This window comes from Miniopterus natalensis, chromosome 18, assembly GCF_054644295.1.
Source record: "Miniopterus natalensis isolate mMinNat1 chromosome 18, mMinNat1.hap1, whole genome shotgun sequence".
NCBI lineage: Eukaryota > Metazoa > Chordata > Mammalia > Chiroptera > Miniopteridae > Miniopterus > Miniopterus natalensis.
Window position 1 is genome coordinate 5,074,479 of NC_142098.1, and position 22,933 is coordinate 5,097,411.

The following is a 22,933-nucleotide window of genomic DNA, read 5'->3' on the forward strand; positions in this document are numbered from 1 at the left end:
CGCTCGCTGGGCAGAGGCGCCGCCTGACCCTCCCACTCTCCTCGGCCACATTAAACTGCTCCCTAGAGAAGAAACCCACGCTCACGTCGGAGGTAGAAAATCAGAATCCTAAGGGGGTTCTAAGACGGGCTAAGCGAATGACCGTTTAGCAGTTCTTACTAAAAACAAGTGCAGGCACTTTTAGTAAGAGCCGAGGCCCACGAAGAAGTTCAAACCGACAGTCCCCTGGGAAGGACCCGCTGCCACTCTGTCAACAGGAGAGCGCAGGACACATCACACCTGTGACCACCGCGCTCGGCGGGGCCCCTGGCACACTGCGGCAGACAAGCAGAGACGCCCTTTGCCTCGAGCCCCATCCCTGTATTCAGAAGCTAGCGGCGTCCTTGGCGTTAGGACCCTGATGATTTACACGGCCCTGTGCCGCCCGCCCCTGGGCAACGCTTGCGGAAGACACTCCGTCACCTCCTGCCCCGGAGACGCGGGCTCCGCAGGCGGACGAAGCTCCTGGCGCTAGGAAACGGGGTAACAGAACTTTACCAAGCAGCCGTTCCCCCCAGGTAAGGCCACCGGTCAGCTGGACAGACGCGGACAGCGCCCACCCCCGGCCCGCCTCACACCGAGGTGCCGAGCGCACTTACGTGATCGCAACGTTGCTCCCGTCGATGACGATGTGCTTCAGCTCGGTCCTCCCGGGCTCGTTCTTCAGCTCCAGCTTGTAGGGCACCTTCAGGGTGTCCCGGAACCTCTGCACCCCCGTGACCGAGCAGTCCGCGTGGTCGGAGAGCCCCGCGGGCCTCGCGTCCGCGGCCGGCAGCGGCAGCGGGGGCAGGGGCTGACCGCCGGGCTTGGGCGGGGGGGCGCCGCAGGCCGACCTGAGAGGAGGCGGGAGCGCGGGCTCCCCGTGGGGCTGCAGGCCGTTCTCCGGGAAGGCGGAGATTCTGGGCTGGTGGCTCGCAGCTCCTCTCGAAACAAAGCCGACTTCTTTGGGACTTGGAGGGGCGGCCGAGGGGGCAAGGCCGTCAGTTTCAAGATCCACGCTCCCCACGTAGTCTGGGTGCGAACTCCAGGGCTCCTGTTTCGGTTCCGCGGGCACTGTTTTGAAAGCATTCATTTTGCAATTTGAGGTACATGGTTTTGATTCTACTCTGAACGGTAACTGAGGAAACTTTTTTATCGTATTTTGCTGGGTGTGGGTTTGTGTTTTCTTTGGAGTGGAATCCACTGTAAGGTCATTTATGCTGCTACAAACATCTTTAGTTTTGGTTTTGTTGGTCTCCGGATGCACAGTACCAGGTGCAGACTCTCTGTCTTCTTGGGATCTCTTATTTTCCTTTTCTATTTCCTCTAAGAGCAGCAGCGGCTCCGCCGACGGCCCATACTCCCTGATGACCTTCTCCACGATGTCCTGGGAGTAGCCCATGGTTTTGAAGAAGTTCACGAGGATGTTGTGCTCCATCTCCTCAGTGGTGTCTTTCCCGTCTGGGCTTAAGCTGTCGGAATCGCTGGACGGGTCGGACAGGTCAATGGCCACACCTCCGGCTGGTGTCCGACCGTCCTGCGAAAGCGCCCCCTCGTCAGCGTTCTCCAGGGAAAACTGTTTCTTGGTGTGTCTTTCTTCGGAATCAGAAAACCTCCGTTTGTGACAAGCTCTGCCTTTGCCGAGCGCCCCTTCGTCGGGGGCCAGGCCATTGACGGGAAGGAAGAGCACGTCTTGCGAACTAGAAAACACCGTGTCCATCTGCTTCGTGAGCTCAGAGACCGGAGTCCCGGCGTTACTCCTCGCGTCCTCCTGCGGGGCCACGGCGTCCCCGGAGCCCGCAGCAGCGCTCGGAGAGGACGCCGCCTGCGAGGAGTCCCCGATCTCCACGCTGTGGTCGCCGGCCTCCGACACGGCGTCCTCGCCCAGCGTCAGGGCCAGCAGCTCCCTCTTCAGGGAGGTGGGCAGGATGAGCAGGTCCATCGTGTAGCTGTCCGCGCGTGCTTCCACAAACTGTTTGAATTCCCTTTTCACCTCTGATTCCTTCTGGCTGTTGGGCAGGCTCTCGTGGCTCTCGAAGAGCTTGACGAACTGCTGAACGTGACTCCTGGCCATGACCACAGCCTCTGCGCTGCCCCGGATGCCCAGCAGGCCGATGTCCAGGACGCAGAGGTCGGCACAGGTGTCCTGAATCAAGCTCTTCAGAAACAGGCTCTGCGCCCCAACAAAGATGCAGTGCATGGCCTTGGGGTACCATTCTCTTTCTTCTAGTTCAGGTTCACAGATTCCTTTAATATATTCCTGAAAGGAGAGGAAATTGGATCAGTTTATAAAAGCTCTTTATAGCACAGACTTTGTTACACACGTAATTACAAACGTCAAGCTATGAAAAAGTGAAAGCAGGCTGATAACTGTGGGGCAAAGGCATGATTTAAATAAAGGGTTTAAAATAACAGATGTAAGTTGCTTAATTGTTTTTTTTATTTTATGTCTTTATTGATTTCAGAGAGAGGAAGGGAGAGGGAGAGAAACATCCACGAGGAGGGTCATTGATCGGCTGCCTCCTGCACGCCCCCTGCTGGGGATGGGGCCCGCAGCCGGGCATGTGCCCCGACTGGGAATCGAACCCTGATCGCCTGGATCCTAGGTTGATGCTCAACCGCTGAGCCACGCCCGCCGGACATTTTTTTTTTAATCCTCACCTGAGGATATTTTTTCCATTGCTTTTCAGAGAGAGTGGAAGGGAGAGAGAGAGACACATCGATTGGCTGCCTCCTGCATGGGGATCAAGCCTGAAACCGAGGTACATGCCCTTGGCCGAAATCGAACCCAGGGCCCTTCAGCCTGCAGGCAGACGCTCTAACCACTGAGCAAAGCAGCTGGGCTGCTTACTGTTTTTACAGAAACAGAAAACGCAGCATCTAAGTCTGAGGTGGGACCACGCCCAGCAGTGTGCCCTGCGATGGGAACTCAGGCCTTGCCCAGCTGCAGAGGACAGCGAGGCGGCCAGATTTATTTACATTATAAAGGACAAACCCTTGGCTTGCTACTTCCTAACCCATCACTGCTAGGACGTAATACGAGATAATCAAGTCAGACAATTTACTCCCCAACGAATTTGGACTTTTGCTTTGCTGCTACTGTCCTTAGTTTCCAGATAAAACAAATTGATTTCTTGAAGGCATTAAAAGACTTAATTTAACAGAATTTTTTTCCAGCTGGAACAGTGTATAACCCATATAACTTGGTTTCTGTTTCCTAAGACCAGGCTGCTTAGAGATAGACCTACATACAGAGAACCAGAGAGTCCCGGACAGTCCCCATCCTCAGCTATGACGCCAGGGCTCCTGGTGAGACTGGGTATTGGAGGAGGTCCGAATGCCGTGTGAGACAAAAGCGGGTCCTTCGGCAACAGGTTGCTACAGAGGCAGAGTGTGAATCGAGCACACGTGTGCACACACACCAATGGTGGGACGTAACTTGTTAAAAACTGGGTGCTGGAGTCAGTTCCCAGGCTCTAGTTACCCAGCCCCTCCTTCAGCTGCAAGAGACGCACGAGAGTGTGGTTTAGGTGTCTGAGGGGCTTCACAAAATAACCTGGGTGAGGTTCTGACAACAGTGTCTTGTGCACAGTAGAGCTTACTTTAAATAACACCGTTACTGAAAATGTTCTAGCAGGTACGTGTGAGACAGGAGCCTGGACACCTGATGTGTGCTTTAGAATTAGAATAATGCTGCCCGAGCGGTGCTGTTTGAGAGCCACAGCGAGGCCTTGCAGACCCGCACCTGTGACAGACACCGGCTGTTCCTAAGGGCCACACACCTTCGGTTAGAACGGATACAGAGCTGTGCACACTCCCTGTTCCCACCAGCTGCAGAAGCCTTGCGAGGAGGAAACACCAGGACAGCAGGCGACGTCACCGCGGGACCCGCCCCCCAGCGGTGCCGAGCGCCGCCCGGCTGCTGCCTGCCCGGTGCGGGCACTGGGACGCGCGCCAGGTCAAGGACGGCTCACGGGCAAGCAGGAGCCGGCTGTTCTCACCCGAGCAGCTCCCTGCTTCTCACACGGCAACAGCAGCAAACAAGCACAGGGCCGGCCGGCATGCGGGCCGAGGGCCGGCCCAGATGCCAGCAGCCCCGAGCACCCCCAAACGGACGCTCGGCTGCCACCGGTCTGAACTTACGCTGGGTTTGGGCTGTGGTTTGAAGTTGTTTTTAAACATCTTACTTGGAAATAATTACAGGTTCACAGAAAGTTACAAAGAGAGCACATGACGGCTGGGTGCTCTCCAGCGTCTCCTCCAGCCATCACAGCCCACGTCCGCCGTCGACACCGGGTCCACGCTGCCAGTGTGCAGCAGGTCACACGCAAGGCGCAGACACCGCTTCGCCCGAGACACAGCTGTTCCGCCACCCAGCTCCCTTCAGTCACATTTCCTTCACTCACCTCCCTCCCTGCGCCTCCCGCAGCCACCAGTCTGTCTTCATCGCCAGTTTTGTGGCTCCAGGAGCTCTGTAGATAGACTGCACCGTATGTGACGCTTGAGATCAGCTCCCTCCACTCCACACGCCGCTCTGGAAACCCACCTGAGCCGCCGCAGGTAGCCACAGTCCACTCCCGGCTGCCGCCGGAAACTCCACGATATGGATAAACTAGTGTTGAGCTGCCTACTGGGGAATATTTTGGTTGTTCCTGTTTGGGGCTATTACAAATAAAGCTGGACAGGTTTTTATGTTGACCTGTTTCCACTTCTCTGAATGTCCACAAGTGCAGCTGCTGGGTCGAAGGGTTTGCACGTGTCCGGTGTCCCGAGGCGCTGCGGCACTGCGCTCCAGACGGGCGCTAGGCCGCCCGGTCCCACCAACACCGTAGCGGGACCAGCCTCCCCCACCGTGCCAGCGCTCGTCACTGTCACTGCAGCAGCCCCTCTTACCGCGGCTTCGCTTTCGGCAGTTTCAGTCCCTGCGGTCACTCGTCTCGCTCCGTGATCCAGGACCACCCAGAGCAGACGATCCCCCGCTGGGCACTGTCTGGTCAGCAGTAGCCTACACTAGGCCCCAACCCTACGTCACTCAGGTCACTTCACCCCTGCACGCAGGCATCTCGCTGTGGTTTCTACATGCGCGTTATTAATAGAAATACGAATCATCATCTCTATTCCAGCATTTTTTCTGTAGATTCCTTGGGATTTTCTATGTAGATAATTATGTCATCTACAAATTATTTTACTTTCCTGACTTACTGTACCAGCTAGACCTTTCCACACTGTGCCGACAAGCAGTGGGGAGAGCTGACATGCCTGCCTTGTTCAGCATCTAAGGGAGAAAGTGTCTAGTCTTATGCCATTAAGTGTATTAGATTTTTTGCCCGGCCGGGCGTGGCTCAGCGGCGGAGCGTCAACCCAGGATCCAGGAGATCGGGGTCCGATTCCCGGTCAGGGCCCAGGCCCAGGTTGCCGGCTCCATCCCTGGTCGGGGGCGTGCAGGAGGCGGCCGATCAATGACTCTCATCACTGATGTTTCTCTCTCTCTCCCCCTCTCCCTTCCTCTCTCTGAAATCAATAAAGATATATTTAAAAAAAAGTTATTAGATTTTTTTATAGATGTTCTTTATCACATTGAGGAAGCTGTCCTATAATACTACTTTTCTAAGAACATGAACATGAATGGATGTTGAAACTTGCTAAACACTTTACTGTATCAATGGATGCAACTGTGTTACTTTTTTAGCCTGTTCATAGAGTAGGCTATCCCGATATTTGAAAATGAACCAGCCTTGTATTCCTGGAATAACTGTCACTTGGTCACGATGTATAATTCTTTTATATGTTGGTGAGCTACATTTGCTAATATTTTGTTGCGAATTTCTGTATCTTTTACATCTATATTCATGGGAAACTTTGGTCTGTAGTTTCCCTTTTTTTGAACTCTGACTGGTTTTGGCATCAGGATTGTACTGATTACAAATGAGTGAAGGAGGCATTCTCTTGTATTTTCTAGTGTTCTACCTTCTTTCTTTTTTTAAAAATATATCAGAGAGAGGAAAGGAGAGGGAGAGAGAGAGAGAAACATCAATGATGAGAGAGTCACCGATCGGCTGCCTCCCGCACGCCCCCGACTGGGGATCGAGCCCTCAGCCCGGGCATGTGCCCTGACCGGGAATCGAACCCCGATCGCCTGGATCCTGGGTCGATGTTCAACCGCTGAGCCACGCCGGCCGGGCTCTACCTTCTTTCGATGGCACTGACATCTCTGTCCATCACTCAGTCACCTCCACAACTTAAACCCCGTGAGGACAGTCAGAGCACCACCACCGCCCGGGTCCTTCACTCTCGGCCTCCTGCCTCCCCGCCTCCCTTTAGTCACAGGGATCTCACACATTACATGTATGGACATTTGAAACCCCACCAGACAATGTTATAAAATCTGCTTTCAACCACTAACTCATTCAAAAGAACTCAAGAGGAGAAAGTCATCTCCTACATTTACCCGGAGTTTTGTCCCCAGGATCTCCCTTTAGCAATTCTTTGGGAGCGGGCTACTGGCAACGCTCTCTCGGGTTTTCTGCAGCGGAGCGCTTCCTCACGCTTTATTTCATTTTCTTTCTCAAAGGAGAGTTTCACGGGACAGAGAATTCTTGGTTAACAGTTCTTTCTGGTTCCTGACGAGAAACCTGCACTCGTTCTAACTGCAGTTCCCTACATGTGGCTTCCCCCAGATGCTTCTTTCCGACTTTTAATTCGCCTTCGGTTTTCAGCGCGTGGTTAGGATGCACCCGAGTGGGGAACCTTTGAGTTTATTCTGTGTGTTCGATGAGCTTCGTGAATCATTGTTTACATCTTCTGCCAAATTTGGGGAGTCTTGAGCCGTTATTTCTCCAGACGTCTCACCACGCTTCCTCCCCGCCTCCTGCCCCGACTGCACGGCGCCTGCTGCCCCCTTCAAACGCACGGCCCTTTCCTCTGCCGCCTCCGTTTTAAGATCGAGCCCATCTAGTGAGTTTTTATGTAGGTTTTCGTATTTTTCAGTTCTAAGCTTTCCATCTGGTTCTTCTTTGTATCTTACTTCTTTTCTGAAATGTTCTATTAGTTTCAATAGTATCTGTGATTGCACATTGGAGAATTTTTATAATAGATGCTTAAAGTCTTAAAAAATTAAACACCTTTGTCATCTTAGCATTGGTGTCTGATGTCATTCCTCGTAAGAATTTACATTTTCCTGGTTCTTTGTATGCCAGGTAATTTTGTATTATACCCATTTTTACTACTACGAGACTCTGGGTCTTAGTTCCTATAACGAATGCTGACACTTTTGTTCCAGCGGGTAGCTGGCCTGGACTCAGGTCACAAGCGGCAGCACCGTGATTCCAGCATCGACTCGGTGCTACAGCTTCTGCAGTGCCACCTGTGTCTGCCCCTCGCGTGCCAGGCTACCCAGCAGCAATGCCGACGACTTGGAAAAGGGTAGCAATGCATTCAAAATTCCAAGGGAAACGATTTCCATCTGTGATTCTATACCATCCACAACACACGGCAAATATAATGCAGAACATAGACATTTCCAGGCACGCTACAGCCCAAGAAAATTAGTCCCATGAACTCTTTTGTTGAGAAACTATTTTAAGACAAAGGCCACTAAAAACATGGGAGATGAAATAATCAGTAAATTCAATCCCAGAGTGGCAAACAGAAGCCCCAAGATGGCAGCGGGCCGCGAGCCAGGCACCCGCTGACTGAGGGGGGGGGCTGCAGGCGCCCTCCCAGCAAGGCAGGCGCAATGCACAGCCGCACAAAGGGGCATTTGTAAAATAGTGGGATGTGTTTAAGGCAGATTTCACAAGGAGATGAAAACGGGGCGATGAAAATTCCAGGAAAAATTAAAAGCTGCACCAGAAGGAAAACGTAACATAATAGTGTTGGGCTTTGCTGTGAGTAGTGTTTTCATAAGTCACAATTACAGAAACCCTGCTTCTTGCTTTAACTAAAATAATAATAATGATACAATTAAGAAAAAAGAAAAAAATGCTCTATTGGTCTTAGTCCATTCAGGTGGCTATAACAAAAACCACAGATTAGGTGGCTTAAAAAAAAACAATTATTTCTCACAGTTTTGGAGGCTGGAAAATCAGGTGCCATCAAGTCAGGGGAGGCCCCTCTTCTAGGCTGTGAGCCTCTGCTGTGTCCTTCCACAGTGGAAGAGGCAAAGGACCTCTCCAGGCCTCTTACAAGGGCACTAATCTCACTCCTGGGGCTCCGCCCTCATGACCTAAGCACCTCCCAAAGGCCCCCACCCCCTAACACCTTCACACCGGGCACTGGGATTTCAGCATATGAATTTTGAGGGGACGCAAATATTCAGATCATAGCAACTGGGAAAATGGGGGTTGTTTCTGCTCATCTATCTTAACTAAAGTGAACAATGTCTAAAATTGATAAGAAATAGCAGTATATTATTTAGGTAACTACCAGCAGCAGCAGCTCAAAACAGTAAAAAGTAGTTACCCCTAGAAGTTGAGGAGCAGCAGCCAGATGATCGTTTGTTTTAACCATGTGCACATGATTTCAGTTCACTCCATACTTTCTAATTTTAATAAAAAACAAAGGAGATGCTAGGATGCTGCACAGTGATACCTTGAGCCCTAATTTTAAGTTCTGCCCGATTCTTGTTTGAGATAGGGAATCTTAGGAGTTAAGAAATACTGAGTGAGCCTGGCCGGCGTGGCTCAGCGGTTGACGTTGACCCATGAACCACAGGGTCCCAGCTGGATTCCCAGTGAGAGCACGTGCCTGGGTTGTGGGCTCCATCCCCAGGAGGGGGACTCTCTCATCATTGATGCTTCTTATCTCTCTCCTCTCCCTTCCTCTCTCTGAAATCAATAATATATATATGTATATATTCACACACGTATATATATTAAAAGAAATACTGCCCAGCCGGGCGTGGCTCAGCGGATGAGCGTTGACCTAGGATCAGGCAATCAGGGTTCGATTCCCGGTCAGGGCACATGGCCGGGCTGCGGGCTTGATCAATGACTCTCTCATCATTGATGTTTCTATCTCTCTCTCCCTCTCCTTTCCTCTCTCTGAAATCAATAAAGATATGTTTAAAAATAAATAAATACTGAGTGGTTCATCTTTGATACAATTATTTTCTATTATTTCTTTGTTACTTTTCTGGGTTAGTTTAATCAAAGAATATTCTGCAAGAAGAGCTGTCTAAAAACTATTACATCTGTAACTAATTAATTGTACGATTTAGGGTATTTTCAATCCTATGAGACCAAAAGAAAATGTAAACTTAAACTGGATACTGACACAGATAGGTAACTGCAAAGATTAGTGAAAAACCCTGACTTCGATTTTTAAAAATAGATTTTATTTTTTAATGCAGCTTCAGGTTCATGGCGAAACTGAGAAGGTACAGAGATTTCCCACATGTAATTTTTAAAATGATAATCACAGAAGTCCCTGTTTTTATCAACTTAAGTCAATTTTACACATTTGAGTCTATAGAAAATACACACCCTAAAACTGTCCATCTGATGTGTTCTTTGCAAACAGATCAATTTACTCTACATAGTGTATACAATCCTTTCAAGCAAGTGATATTCTCTGGGATATACCCAGACACTATTTAGATTATTGTGTTTCAGAGGAAAAGCTGAAGCTGGGTCCTCTGAGAAGACCCAGGGCTCGGTGTGTAGGCACCAGGAAGCCCGGCGAAGGAACGCCCAGCACAGCAGAGGCGCCCAGCGCTGCGCTGCGCAGCGTGAGGAAGAGCTGTGCTAAGGCCCGCTACACCTCGGCACGCACAAAACTCTGTGTGTGTGTGTGTGCGTGCGTGCGCCCCAAAAGAAATGAGTGTCCCTTGAGAATTACTCTTTTTTCATTAATAATTTACTCTTAAGAATTACTAAGTAACAATTGATTTTTAATTTTTTTTTAATCCCCACCTGAGGATATTTTTCCATTGCTTCTTCAGAGAGAGTGGGGGGGAGAGAAACATCGATGTGAGAGGGACACATCGACCGGCTGCCTCCAGCACGGGGTCGAGCCTGCAACCGAGGCACGTGCCCTTGGCCAGAGCCGAATCTGGGAACCTTCAGTCTGAGGGCTGACGCTCTAGCCACTGCGCAGAACTGGCTAGGGCAGTAACAATTGATTTTTATACTCAAGTTCAGAGGTGAACAATAAAATGTACAGTATTATTACTTTCTGGGAGAGATCTGGCCATCACTTGGACTAATAAGCAAGGTTCTGTGGGTCCAAATAGGCATCACTTACATTCGGCTGTATTTGGTATCTGAACATTTGAATGTCAGTCAAAAACTGTCTCCCCATCCTGCAATATTCATATTCTGTTTTTAAAAAATTAATTTTAGAGAGGAAGAGGGAGGGGGAGAGAGAGAAAAACGTCAATCAGTTGCCTCCCATCAGGGATTGATCCCAAAGCCTGGGTATGTACCCTGGCTGGGAGTCAAACCCACCACCCTTTGGTGTACGGGGCTACACTCCAACCAACCGAGCCACGGCCGGGGCTTCATATTGTTTTACATTAGTCAAGCTTTTAAGAAAAAAGGGGGGGCAATAGAACAGATAATAACTTCCTTTTCCTACGGCAAAATGAATTTCTATTAGTCTCCCTTCTACAGCCGCAGCTCCTCCCGCCTCCCGCATCGCATCATGAATTCAGCGAGAACACAGCCGGCCCCTGGGGGAGTGAGTGGCCATTCAGGCGTCCGCAGGTCTGACCTGGGCAGGCTTCTCAGCGCCCTGTTCACCACCTGCCATCTCTTATCACGGCACACACGTGAGGGGCTTTGTCAGCCTGTCTCCCGGATCACACGGGTTCGAGGCAGGCGAACGCGCAGAGGGCACAGCAAGCATAGGGCGCCACCCGCGCAGCACCCGGCAGCCGATGACAGCCACGGCACAGGTGAAAAGCAAGTTTAAACAAGACATAAAGGTTAGAAGCCATCGTGACCCAAGGCTGCTGTCATGATGTAGATCTGGCATCCGTGCCCTGCCCAGCGCAGCAGTGCCACTCAGGCCAACCACAGACCATCGCGAAGGAGACGCTACGCAGGCCAGGAAGACCTCAGTAATTTCAGAGCCATTTCTAACACGGTTCAGACCAGCAGTTCTCAACTCCGGCCACACACTTCATCCAGGACTCGGAGGAAGACTCTGTATTTACGAGACTTGCCTAAACAGTGTTGCGTGTTATCTCCAAGAGAAAAGAAAGCAGGGGGGTGAGTATGGTTTCTAGACACTGACGTACCAGCCCTACAGAATATTTATAAATTAGAAGCATGACACAAGCCTTAGAAAACCAAACTCTTAACTGTCACTAACCTACAAATCTACACAGGTCCACTTTAGGTTTCTATCTGGCCATCTGTATTAAGAACGTTGCTATAGATTTAATAACAATCGTATTACCCATTTTCCCAATGCACTTCTAACATTTGCTTTACCTTTCTCCTCGATCTCATTTCTAAAATGCCTACAAAGCTCTCCCCGGGAGGGGTGTCTTCCTGCCCTGCCCCACAGCAAACTTCCCCTAGTGCTGGGAACAGGACGGGGCCCACCCTCCGCTCCACCCCACTCCACCTGCAAATCTCTGAAATGCCACAGCTCCCACAGCGTCCAGCACTCCTGATCAATGTATTCTCAACTCTTACCCAAATGCTGTCTCCCGGTCCCCAACTTCACTTGCCCCTCTTTTCCCTCTTAGTACAAGAAGGTGTTTTAACAGAGACCAGAGGCCAACATACGCAAATCCCTCCAACTGCCTCTCCTTTTGCATCTAACACTTTGATGCTTCGGGAGTTCTTGCCCTTTCCTCTGCTTCACAGCCACTGGCCCCTCCAGGCCTGCAGCACTCCCCTTTCACCCGCCCTGCCCTCTGTCTACAATCGGTGTGGGCTCCGGTCCACGGAACACGCCCTTTGGGCGCTGCCTACGCCTGGGACCACTCCCATCTTTTCATCCTCACACTTTCTGAAAAAGTAGCCTAAACACTTCACTGTCAACCCCTTGACTTCTGGATTCTGGCCCCATGCAAACTGAGACCACTTTCCGCAGTGCCATCGACAGCCAGTGCCAAGCAGAGGCCCCTCCCCAGTCTCCCCGTGAGGTCTCCACAGCATGTGCCACCGACCAGCTTCTCTTGGACATGTTCTTTCCTCTCCACACTTCTGAGATGCCACTAGCTGCTTACTTCCTATTTTTCTGACTTCTCCCCCAAATCCTTTGCTGGCTTCTCCTACTGCACCTTAAATGTAGACATTCCCCAAGGCTCTGTCCCGGTCCCCTCCCTCAGTTCCACTCCCCAGGCTCCTCAAGTTCCAGCACTTTCACTTCTCTGGTGAAAATCCCCAGTCTCCACTCTAGCCTTTACTATGTAACACTGTTAGGTTGCAGATTCCACCCTGGGCATATTTCTACAAGTGCCTCAAACTTAAAAGATCTGACTCGGAGCTCACAGCTTTCCTCCACTGTGTCTCTGGCCCAGGTTCCCTTTCAATGAAATACGGTCACCTAGATTCAAAGCTTTCCTTCTGGGCGCCTGCAACCCTTCACAGATTTTGTTTCAGGTGAACACTGAAACCAACTCTAAACTCTTCTTTCTGTTGCCAGTCTTGACACATTCCACTCCCTTCTTGCAACAGTATCAAAGTTCCGTCTGAAAGCACACCCATTTCACTTCCTCTCAAAACTTTCTAAAGCTCCTCACTGCAGGATTAGCACTCTAGGTCCTCAGGCCCATAGCAAAGTCCTCAGTGGTTTCGATTTTAGCATGCTTCTTATTCTTGCAGCCTAATCTAACTTTTCCTTCCACTCTTATCCAAAAACACATTCCAAGAAGGGGGGGGGGTACGGTAAGGGGGAAGTATGTTCATCTGTTTTCTACACTCAACAGTATCTTATTAAACTGGAGCATTTACCACAACTGTACCTGACAGTGTGGGAGACTGGCCTTGGTCATTTAACACAGTGCTTCCCAACCAGGGGTGAATTTGCTCTTCCTGGGGGCACTGGCAATGTTAGGAGACATTTCTGGCTGTCACAACTAAGGGGGTGCTCCTGGAACCTCAGGGACAGAGGATGGCATTCTACGAACACCCTACAATGCACAGTAGAGCCCCCACAACCGGGCATTCTCTCACCAAAGTGTGGATAGTGCCACTGTTGGGAAACCCTGAACCAGTTAATAAATGTCTAACAAACGCATGGCAAAACAGGAATTAGAAGTGTGGGAATAACTTTAATAATAAAAAAATAATTAAAAAAAGAAGTGTGGGAACACTGGCTGACATCACTCAAGTATCAATGATGGGGGTAACATTGTTTAAGAGAGGAAGTGGCTGAAATGACCAAAAAAGGATGTGTCCCATTTTAATAACTGCATAAAGTTTAAGAAAAAGTATCAAATACTTCTAAATAAGGCAAAAGGATGGCCGTTTGATCATAAAGGAGCACCCTCTTTGGCCCACACAAAGATTTCCTTCAGTCCTCACCCCAGGATATTTTTTCCATTGCTTTTCAGAGAGAGAGTAGGGGTGGGGCGGGGGAGAGAGAGAAGCATCGATGTGAGAGAGGCACAGGCCCCACGGGGATCAAGCCTGCAACCGAAGTACGTGCCCTCGACTGGAACCGAACCCGAGACCCTTCAGTCCGCGGGCAACACTCTTACCACTGAGCCAAGCTGGCCAGGGCCCAAAGATTATTTAATTCTCTGGAAATTTAACCTCTGTCTGGCTCACCACTCATTACTGATTTGGGCCTGGGCTATGATGCTATGTGTTAAAATGTAGATTTCTGTCCAGCAGAGATGCCAATATCTCAGTCTGGTAAAAAAAATATTCCCCCAAATTATGATTTCACTGTCTATAAGATATTAGCCAATTTGTATATATTCAAACAATTTTAGTCTGACTTCTCTCCCCTTTTTTTAGTGCTGATAAAAACTCAGATCCTCAAATGCTCTCTGAACCACCTACATTTCTGACGGTTCCCTCATTCATGAGTTACCTGCCTGAAAGTCATGCTTATAACTCTAAAAAATATTTACACTTGGGCAATTGTGCAGGACCCACAGAGATGTCCATGGAAACTCACCCGCTGGGAGCTGCTGCACTGAGCGGCCGCGCGGCCCGCGCGGTTCATCTTGGCACCAGGGCGAGTCCCGGGCAGAGCGGGATTTGCTCGCGCCGCTTCCCTGCCCTGTCCTCCTGATTTTGTTTCTGCTGCACGGTTCTTGGCCATGTGTCCCTCTCGGCACAGGCTCGGGAACCGTGGGCACGGACGACCAGGTCGGCCTCACCTGGGCCCTTGGCATACAGGAGCCCGGCCTGCAGGGATTGACTTTCCAGAGTGACCATGCGGTGGTGTGTCCGGCAGGCACAGGGGCCTGCTTTCTAACGAGGAACTGGGAGGAAATCTGGAGTTAGTCTTCCTGCCCCGCTGGCGAGAACACGTCTCAGGGCCACGGGAAGAAGCCTCACAGTGTGAACTCTGGGCCAGTTTCATGGTTGTGGGTTACTTTTCACCTGTGGCTGAGAGTGTGGGGAACGAAGAAAGCTGAAAGCTCTCTGCATACGTGTGTCTAAAAATGAGAAAAGTCTTTATTTCTCATGGTGTGAGTACGAAATACATTCTCATCTCAAGGGGCAGTAATAAATTAGGTTACAATGTTTCTTAAAGAACCTCTGTCCTAATTGGTTTATAGAGAACAACAAACTTTCACATAAATCGATACTCCTAGACTCCCCAGGAAACAAAGAAACATCTGATACTTATATTTGTGATAGCCCTTCAAAGACCCCCCAATCTCAAAAGTCATAGAAACCGATACTTTGAAAGCATTTTTACTTAAGAATCCAAATTTATGTAGTAAAAATAATCCTTAGAATAATCATTGTGATTTGATCACTTGAATGCTAATTTTAAAATAGATGTCTTTTCATCCAGCCTGTGTGGCTCAGTGGTTGAGTGTCACCCCATGAACCAGGAGGTCCCGGTTCACTTCCCAGTCGGGGCACGTGCCCAGGCTGTGGGGGGCAGCCGAACGGTGATTCTCTCTCATCACCGCTTCTCTCTCTCTCCCCCTCTCCCTTCCTCTTTCTTCGAAATCAATAAAAATTTTTTTTAAAAAAAGATGTCCTTTCCCTGATTTTATTAACCTACCTATTATAACAAAGTAATAACTTCATTATCTTAATTTTAAAAATATCAGGGTTACTCTTGAAACACTGAACTGAATCACAGCCACTGTCGGCGCAGAAAACTCAGGCGGGACCCACAGCCCTCAACCAGCAGCTACTGCAGACCACTGCCTCTGTTAGCACTGAGGCCGAACAAACCCTGACGTTGAAAGGAACCCCTTAAAATAGCAATTAAGAATAATAATTCAGTTCCTTGTAACAATTTTGCTTCCATATGAAATAATTTTTTAAAAAAAGTTCTTTAATTAATTATATAAGGATCCCTCATAATTTTGTTCTTGAATTGCAAGACTGCTAACTTGATACGATGACACTGACTTAGTAAAAGGGCAGTACAGATCAAGCTGCCCTTGATCTCATTAAAACCCTAGGACACTAGCTGGTAAACGAACAGGGAAGGAAACGAGTCATGAGCAGTCAGTTACTTCAGCCAGCGCAGTGTGGGAGCCCCTTATTTCAACATTCTGGCATAACACCAAAATATTAACCATACAAAAAGAGACTGAACAAATCACCATTTCTTAAGAAGATATTTTCACAACCACAGTGAGTTAAAAAATATCATTCTTGGAAATGCAAAAAGGCCACCAACCTCCCTTTCTGGTAAATCAAAACAAAAACTCAAGGTCACCACCCAGTGTGACATCTACAAATTATTTCCTCTATGAGCAAATCCACTGTTTAAGAATTCATTCACAAAACCAGGGACAGGAAAAAAAAAAAAAAAAAAAATAAATAAATAAATAAATAAAAATCAACAAAAAGAAAAAACCCAGCAAACAAAAGAAACCAGGTACCAAGTTCTTCTAACAGAAACGGAAATGAAACAACCCTGGGTCTAGTGAACCTCTGAGGTCAGTGGTGACGCCCCTGCTACTGGAAATGCACTTTCTTTCTTTGTCTCCCCTCCCGCCCTACAAAGAGGAAGACAAAACTCTCGGCTGGGTCAAGGACACCCACCAGCTCTGCCCAAGAGCCTCTTCTCCCCCTTCTCTTTTGCTCACACATTAAAAGCAGTTCCTCAGGTGCTCGGTGACCGCAATGCTGAAGGCTGGCCAGCCCGAGTTCTCTCCTGATGGGCTCCTGGCGGGTCCCGGCGCCGCGGGTGCTGCTCACTGCGGGAGGCTGCGGGGCACTGCACCGGGCAGGCGGGAGGCCGTGGGGCACCGGGCAGGCGGGAGGCCGCGGGGCACCGCACCGGGCAGGCGGGAGGCCGCGGGGCACTGGGCAGGCGGGAGGCCGCGGGGCACCGGGCAGGCGGGAGGCCGCGGGGCACCGCACCGGGCAGGCGGGAGGCCGCGGGGCACCGGGCAGGAGGGAGGCCGCGGGGCACCGGGCAGGAGGGAGGCTGCGGGGCACCGCACCGGGCAGGCAGGTGCTCAGCACACTCAGCTCCCTGACGTTCCTGGACAAACTGTACACCGAGTGCCCGCACCATTCACTTCCAACTACTTTTCTTTTGTTTGTTAACCTCCAGGACAGCATCCGGGCTGGCAGCTACCTTTAGCACCCAGTTCCCCGTGGTGGGCCCGGTGACCGCAGCACTGTAGCATCTCCAAAGGCCTCACGCTTCCATCTCCTCCACCTCTTCACCTCTCTGAGTGGGAAGGAATGCTTTCACTTCATGCAGGACCAAGGAGGCACCCCCACCCCACCCTGCTTCTCAGAACCATCCTCAGAATTCCTCCCCCTCCGAGATCCTGGGCTCTGAACCCCTCCCCAGCTACCACCTCTTGAATTCTCCAGCGCTTACTGAACCTGTCCTCTCGGCATGATTCCGAGTCTAGAGGCCAGTCCAAGGTCTGGTCCCCTAGAACAGTCCATTACGCCCCTTCTGCCTCACTGCCTCCTCTCCAGGTGGAACTCTCAGGCCCTCAGGTCACTGAAAGTAGAAGGCAAGTCTTGAATGTTTTTGGACTGGCCTGGCCCAAATAAGGCCCCGGGAACACTTCTCGGGCCCCCGTTTGCCTTGCTCAAGTGCACTTCAGGTTCCTTTAGCCCTTGTGGGTCGGCTTTGCCAACACCCATGAGAACTTCTGGACCAAGTCATACGACAAAGTCATGCCTCTAACCTTTGGCCCCTCCTTCAGTCCCACAGTCCTCTTAGGTTATTTTCCAGTGTGCTTCCAACAGCTCCTCCGCAGCATATCCCCTAACACGCTGCACTCTTCAAGCTCCCACCCTCCCTCTCCAGACAGGGCCTGGCATCCTGCTCTACTGAGACAGAACTGCAGGCCACCGGGCTTTCCACTGGCCTCTTCCCCAAATGAAAGAAAAAAGCACATCTCCACTCCTGCCTCCTGCTCCCTCAAGGAGGCCCTGGAAACAGTCCAGGAGCAGAATCTGGTCCTCCAAGCATGGTTAACATGCATGGATGATTTTTGTTTGTTTTCTTTTATTAGAATACGTACACTTTAAAAAGAATGTATTAATGCAAAACTTTTATTGAGATATAATTCACCGTATTTTTAAAATATATCTTTGATTTCAGAGAGAGGAAGGGAGAGGGAGAGAAAGGAGACAGAAACATCAATGATGAGAGAGTCACTGATCGGCTGCCTCCTGCACGCCCCCCACGCCCCCCACTGGGGATCGAGCCTGCAACCCAGGCATGTGCCCTGACTGGGAATCGAACGGAGAGCTCCTGGATCCCAGGCCGATGCTCAACCGCTGAGCCGGACTGGCAGTATGCATGTTTTTTAAAACATAAATTAGTTGCCTTTTAGAAAGATCAGACACCGCTGGGCGCCTACTGTGTCACTGGCTAATACCAAGGGCAGCACCCGCCCTCTCCCACGGGGCACGCGCCTTAGTGCACCAGTTCCTTTCCACCCACCAGCCCCCTCCGTGCAGCCTCCCGGTCTCGTCCCAGGGGCATCTGAGTTTGCTGACCTTTGATCTTTACGAGTTCTGACTCTTCTCACTCCCCACTGAGGGCTGGGCTCTCTTCAGCTCATGCCTCCCTGCCACTGGCCCACATCAAGGGTCCCACCCCGCTTTGCATCTCCCAACTCTCCAAGAGTGAGGCAGCGCCTAGTGAGTGCTTCCGCTTCCTCTGAAGTTCATCCACAAGCTTGTTCCCAAGTCTGCCGCCAGCCCTCCCAGGGGCCCAGGACAGTGCGCACTTCTGGGCACGCCCTGCGGGAATGCTGCATTGCTGCACAAGCCGCAGCACTGGCCACCAACTTATCTCCTCACCGACTAGCAGTGGCCCACACTGAGCAGCAAGCCTGGAAGTGTAAACCTGACGGCATCCCTCTTGCTCTCAAAGCCTCCATGCTTCTCTACTGCCCGCCTGCTCGGAAAAATCCATGTTCTTCAGCCGGCTCAAGCGCCTTGTGCCCTGGCCTTACCTCTGCCACCTCGCCGCCCCTCCTGCACCGAGGGATCTGGGGTAAGACGCAGTCTCGCGTAGCAGGGATTTTGCACTTGCTCATCCCTCTGGAAAGCCCTCTCTCACCCTCTAGCACCCAGCTGGGCAGAACCACCCTTTCTCTTGGGTGTTGCCGTAGCTCCTTGCATGAACTTCAACGGTTACGTGTCCCATACTGTGCTGTTTGGTCCAAAGTGTCTTTCTTCTGCCCTACTAAGCTGCGGGTTCCTTGATGTCAGGAGGCAACAGTTAGTGTACTTCTTGGCACATTTTCTTTCAATGTCACCTACTTGGCCCCCCAGGCGACAGGCAATCAAAGTATCCACCATCCTTTGTGACACCAAGGCTTTTTTCTTTTTAATCCTTACATGAGGATATTTTTTCCATTGTTTTTCAACAAGAGTGGAAGAGGGAAAGAGAGAGAGAGAAACATGGATGTGTGAGAGACACATCGATTGGTTTGCCTCCCACACAGGCCTGGACCAGGGCTGGGGATTAAGCCTGCAACCGAGGTAGGTGCCCTTGGCTGGAATCGAACCTGGGACCCTTCAATCCAAGGGCTGATGCTCTAACCACTGAGCCAAACTGGCTAGCGCCCGACACTGGGGCTTAAAACCTCTCCCTTACATCCTACATCTAATTCCCAGTGAAAACCTTGTCACCCCACTCATGTGTAACTCTAACGTGGAATGATGGCCATTCCACGGTTGGGTCTTCTTGCCTCCAAATTCAGTCTTCCAGACAAACTCTTCCCCTGTGAAAATCCTCACTGCCTCCCTACTGAACATGGCCAGGGCCTCCGCCTGGCATCTGGGTCCCCTAAAGGCTTCATCAAGACGCTCCGATGTACTTTCTGGCTCCAGGCTTTTGCTCACAGCCACTTCCACCTGGGAATCTTCCAGGCTCTTCAAAGAACAAGTGTCCCCTTCGACAAAAGTGCCATCATAAAGGGCCTGTGCCTCTCACCATCTCCCAGGACATCACCACTGGCCACCTCATCTCACCTCTCTCTGGTCCGTGAGCCCTAACTAACCGAATCTCCATGTGCTCCTCTAGCATGTGTTAGAAGGTGGAGAATTAACCTTTTAAAAGCGAGAAAGCAAAGTAAACCATTTGATGGGATCCGGAACAGCTGCCCACTCAGCCAATGAGTTTGAAAACTTCTTTCCTCTAAATCTTCCCTCTTCCAAACCTGCCCTTTCACAGCTTAACATGCTGTAGGTGTTAAAGTTCACTTTCCTGTTCTTAATTTTAAAAATCAAGTTAATGGTTTTCTCTCCCTCAAAAGAATGTAAAACAAACTCTAAAATGGGTGAACAAAAACAAAAAGCCCTCGAGTGTGGTATTCAACTCTCACCCCTGAGTCTCAAGGGGGAAAAAAATTCTTACAAGTGGGAGGGTTGGGTTATGAGTAACAGACATCACAAAGATAAACGGGCAGGTGACACATACTTCCACGATGCTGTAAGACACGCCTTTTCCAATTAGTGTGTGCTAAGCTGTGTGGCAGGGACCGGAGAGAACCGAGTGGGAGGGTCTGGTAGGACGGGAGCAGCTTTTCTGCTGAGCAAAAGCAGCACTTTCCACGCTTGGGGTGAGTCCAGGGTAAAGCTGAGCTGGAGCAGGCAGTGTGCACAGAAGAAGTGAGACCAGTGAGACCCCACGGGGGCCTAAACAGAGCAGCTGAGGCAGAGAATTGGGCAAATAAGGTGGGGCTGGGTTAATAAGTTCTGTAAATCAGAGGAGGAGTTTACAGTGAATGAAACAGGTAGGGTGAGGTCTGAGCAGGTCCCAGGGCAGGGGAAGGGCTTTTTGTGAGGATTAGTCTAATGCCAGTGGTACCAGGGGGAGGAGGAGAGGGGTTAAGGGGGGCGCACACCAAGGACGAAGGTCCTATTTGCAGCAAAGGTAATGGAAGGGAGGGCGATTAAGGCAGGTAAGACTTTCACAGGGAGTAACAGGACTCCATCAGGCCAGGGCTGTAGCCCCGAGGGCTGGGAGAACGCTACATCAGTTGTCTGAAGTCAGACAAATGGCTTAAAAAATTAACAACAGGAAAGCAAACCTGATTCAACACGCAGGGCGTTTGGCCGTAAGCCGCGGAGACCCGGTGTCCGTCCCCCCCGCGCGCGAGACGCAGGCGCCGGCTCGGACCTAGGAGCTCGGGCGCTGCTCCCCGAAGGGCTGCGCCCCGCAGGGGCTCACTCGGGAGACGGGGCTCTGGGAGCAAACTCTGGAAAAGCCTGGAGAAACCGGACTACCTGGGGCGGGCGGGGGCGTCCTGCCGCTGTTTCTGGCTTGGGGAGGGCGCGAGAAGCTGGGCTCTCCACGAGGCGTTAGACCAAAATGCTGATCTAGAGAGAAGGTGAGTCACCTCCTCAAAGTTTCAGTTTCCCCAGCTGTTAATTTAAAGAGAGGAAGAGAGGAGCGTAGCATCCACCTCGCCGGGTTTTTACGGGCCGCTCGCCGCGCGCCTCGAGCGCTGAGCGTGAGTCCGAGGTGCTGGGACCGTGAAATAAAGGGGCGCTGTGCGCAACATCTACGCCAACGAGCGAGTTTAGCTCATTAGTAACCCCCCATCTCCTCCGCATGCTCCTCGCGCCAGATTCCCAAAGGGCACCGAAGTCCCGACGAGGCGCGGCAGCCCCGCAGGGCGCGGGAGGCGGCGGGGCGGAGCGGGGGCTGCGCCCGGCCACCAGCCCCGCGCGGCACCCGAGGGCGGGGAGAGGCGAGGCGGCTCCGGGACAGCCGGGAGGTCGGCGCCTTCCTCGGGCACTTTACAGACGGGGAAACTGAGGCGCCCTGGGACTCAGCCGCTAGCCACGGTCACGTGGCTCGAGAGCTGAGGAGCACGCAGGTCCCGGGGCTCCGGAGGCTGCGCTTTAACCCCCGCGCCTCGCTGGGTCCCCGCGAGCGGGGTCGGGAGAGGGTGGGGCGCCAGGGGACCCCGATCGCGAGGCGCCGGGAGGGGGATGGGGCGCCGGAGGACCCCGATCGCGCAGGGCCGGGAGGGGGTGCGGCGCCAGGGGACCCCGATCGCGCGGGGCCGGGAGGGGGTGGGGCGCCAGGGGACCCCGATCGCGCGGGGTCGGAAGAGGGTGGGGCGCCAGGGGACCCCGATCGCGCGGGGCCGGGAGTGGGGGGGCGCCGGGGAACCCCGATCGCGCGGGGCCGGGAGTGGGGGGGCGCCGGGGAACCCCGATCGCGCGGGGCCGGGAGGGGGGGCGCCAGGGGACCCCGATCGCGCGGGGTCCGGAGGGTGGGGCGCCAGGGGACCCCGATCGCGCGGGGCCTGGAGGGGGTGGGGCGCCAGGGGACCCCGATCGCGCGGGGCCGGGAGGGGGTGGGGCGCCAGGGGACCCCGATCGCGCGGGGCCGGGAGGGGGTGGGGCGCCAGGGGACCCCGATCGCGCGGGGTCCGGAGAGGGGGGGTGCCCGGGGACCTCGATCGCGCGGGGGCCGGGAGGCTGGGGCGCCGGAGGACCCCGATCGCGCGGGGCCGGGAGTGGGGGGGCGCCGGGGACCCCGGCGGCGCGGAGGCCGCGGCGGGCCGGCGGACTCACCTTGGCGCTGTGCACCGCCTCCTGCGCCCCGCGCAGCTGCAGCCAGATGCGCGCGGGCAGCGGCTCCTCGGCGCCCAGCGCGCCCAGCACCGCCAGGCTCACGCCGAACAGGCCCTCGATGCGGCCGCGGCTCCGCTCCAGCAGCGCCGCCTTCTCCGCGGGCGCCGTGAACTCGTCCAGCACCAGCCGGGCCGCCATGGCGGGCGCGGCCTCCCGGCGGCGACGCCCCCTCAGCGCGCGGCCGCTGCCCCGAGCCGGCGGCGTGGCCCTCCGGCCGCTCGCCGCCCGCGCCCCGCCGCCGCCGCCGCCGCCCGCCCGCCGCCCGCTACTCCATCCCCGGCCGCGGGCTGGGCAACTGCGGGAGGGCCGCCCTCGCCCCGCTCGCCGTCGCCGCGGGCCGCGGCCTCGCGCATGCGCCCCGCCGGGCCTCGCGCATGCGCCGCCGCCGTCCCCGGCTCGCCGCCCGCGGGGGGGGGGGACGGGCGACGGCGACGCGGGGCGACGTCACGGCCGCTGCCATGTCCGCGGGGCGGCCCGGGAGAGGGGCCTCCGGACGGCCCTGCGGCCAGAGCCCGGCGCGCCGGGGGTGTCGGGCGGACCGCCTCGGGGACCCGCGGGCGGCGGCTCGGCGGAGGCCGCTGGGCGCCCAGCGGGGGCAGTAGCCAGGCGGCGGTGTCGCCAGGGCGGAGGTGCCAGCTGCCTGTCGAGGCGCGAAGCTGCGGGAAGGTGGCGTCGCCCGGCCCGCGCCCGGGGCGCCCCCTCCCGGGGCCGCTTGCACCCCTGCGAGCCCG

The 22,933-nt window shown here is 53.2% G+C and overlaps 1 protein-coding gene across 1 annotated transcript in view; it reads right to left on the reverse strand.

The window, feature by feature from the left end:
- The window catches only part of N4BP1 (NEDD4 binding protein 1), a 36,976-nt gene extending 14,602 nt beyond the window's left edge, over positions 1-22,374 (reverse strand). Inside the window, exons 1-2 of the mRNA XM_087827478.1 lie at positions 22,143-22,374; positions 639-2,278 (exon numbers count right to left, since the gene is read on the reverse strand). Of these exons, the coding sequence (XP_087683604.1) occupies positions 639-2,278; positions 22,143-22,340 (1,838 nt within the window). The 5' untranslated portion in view covers positions 22,341-22,374. The remainder of the gene's footprint in view (positions 1-638; positions 2,279-22,142) is intronic.
- Positions 22,375-22,933: the final 559 nt, after the last annotated feature.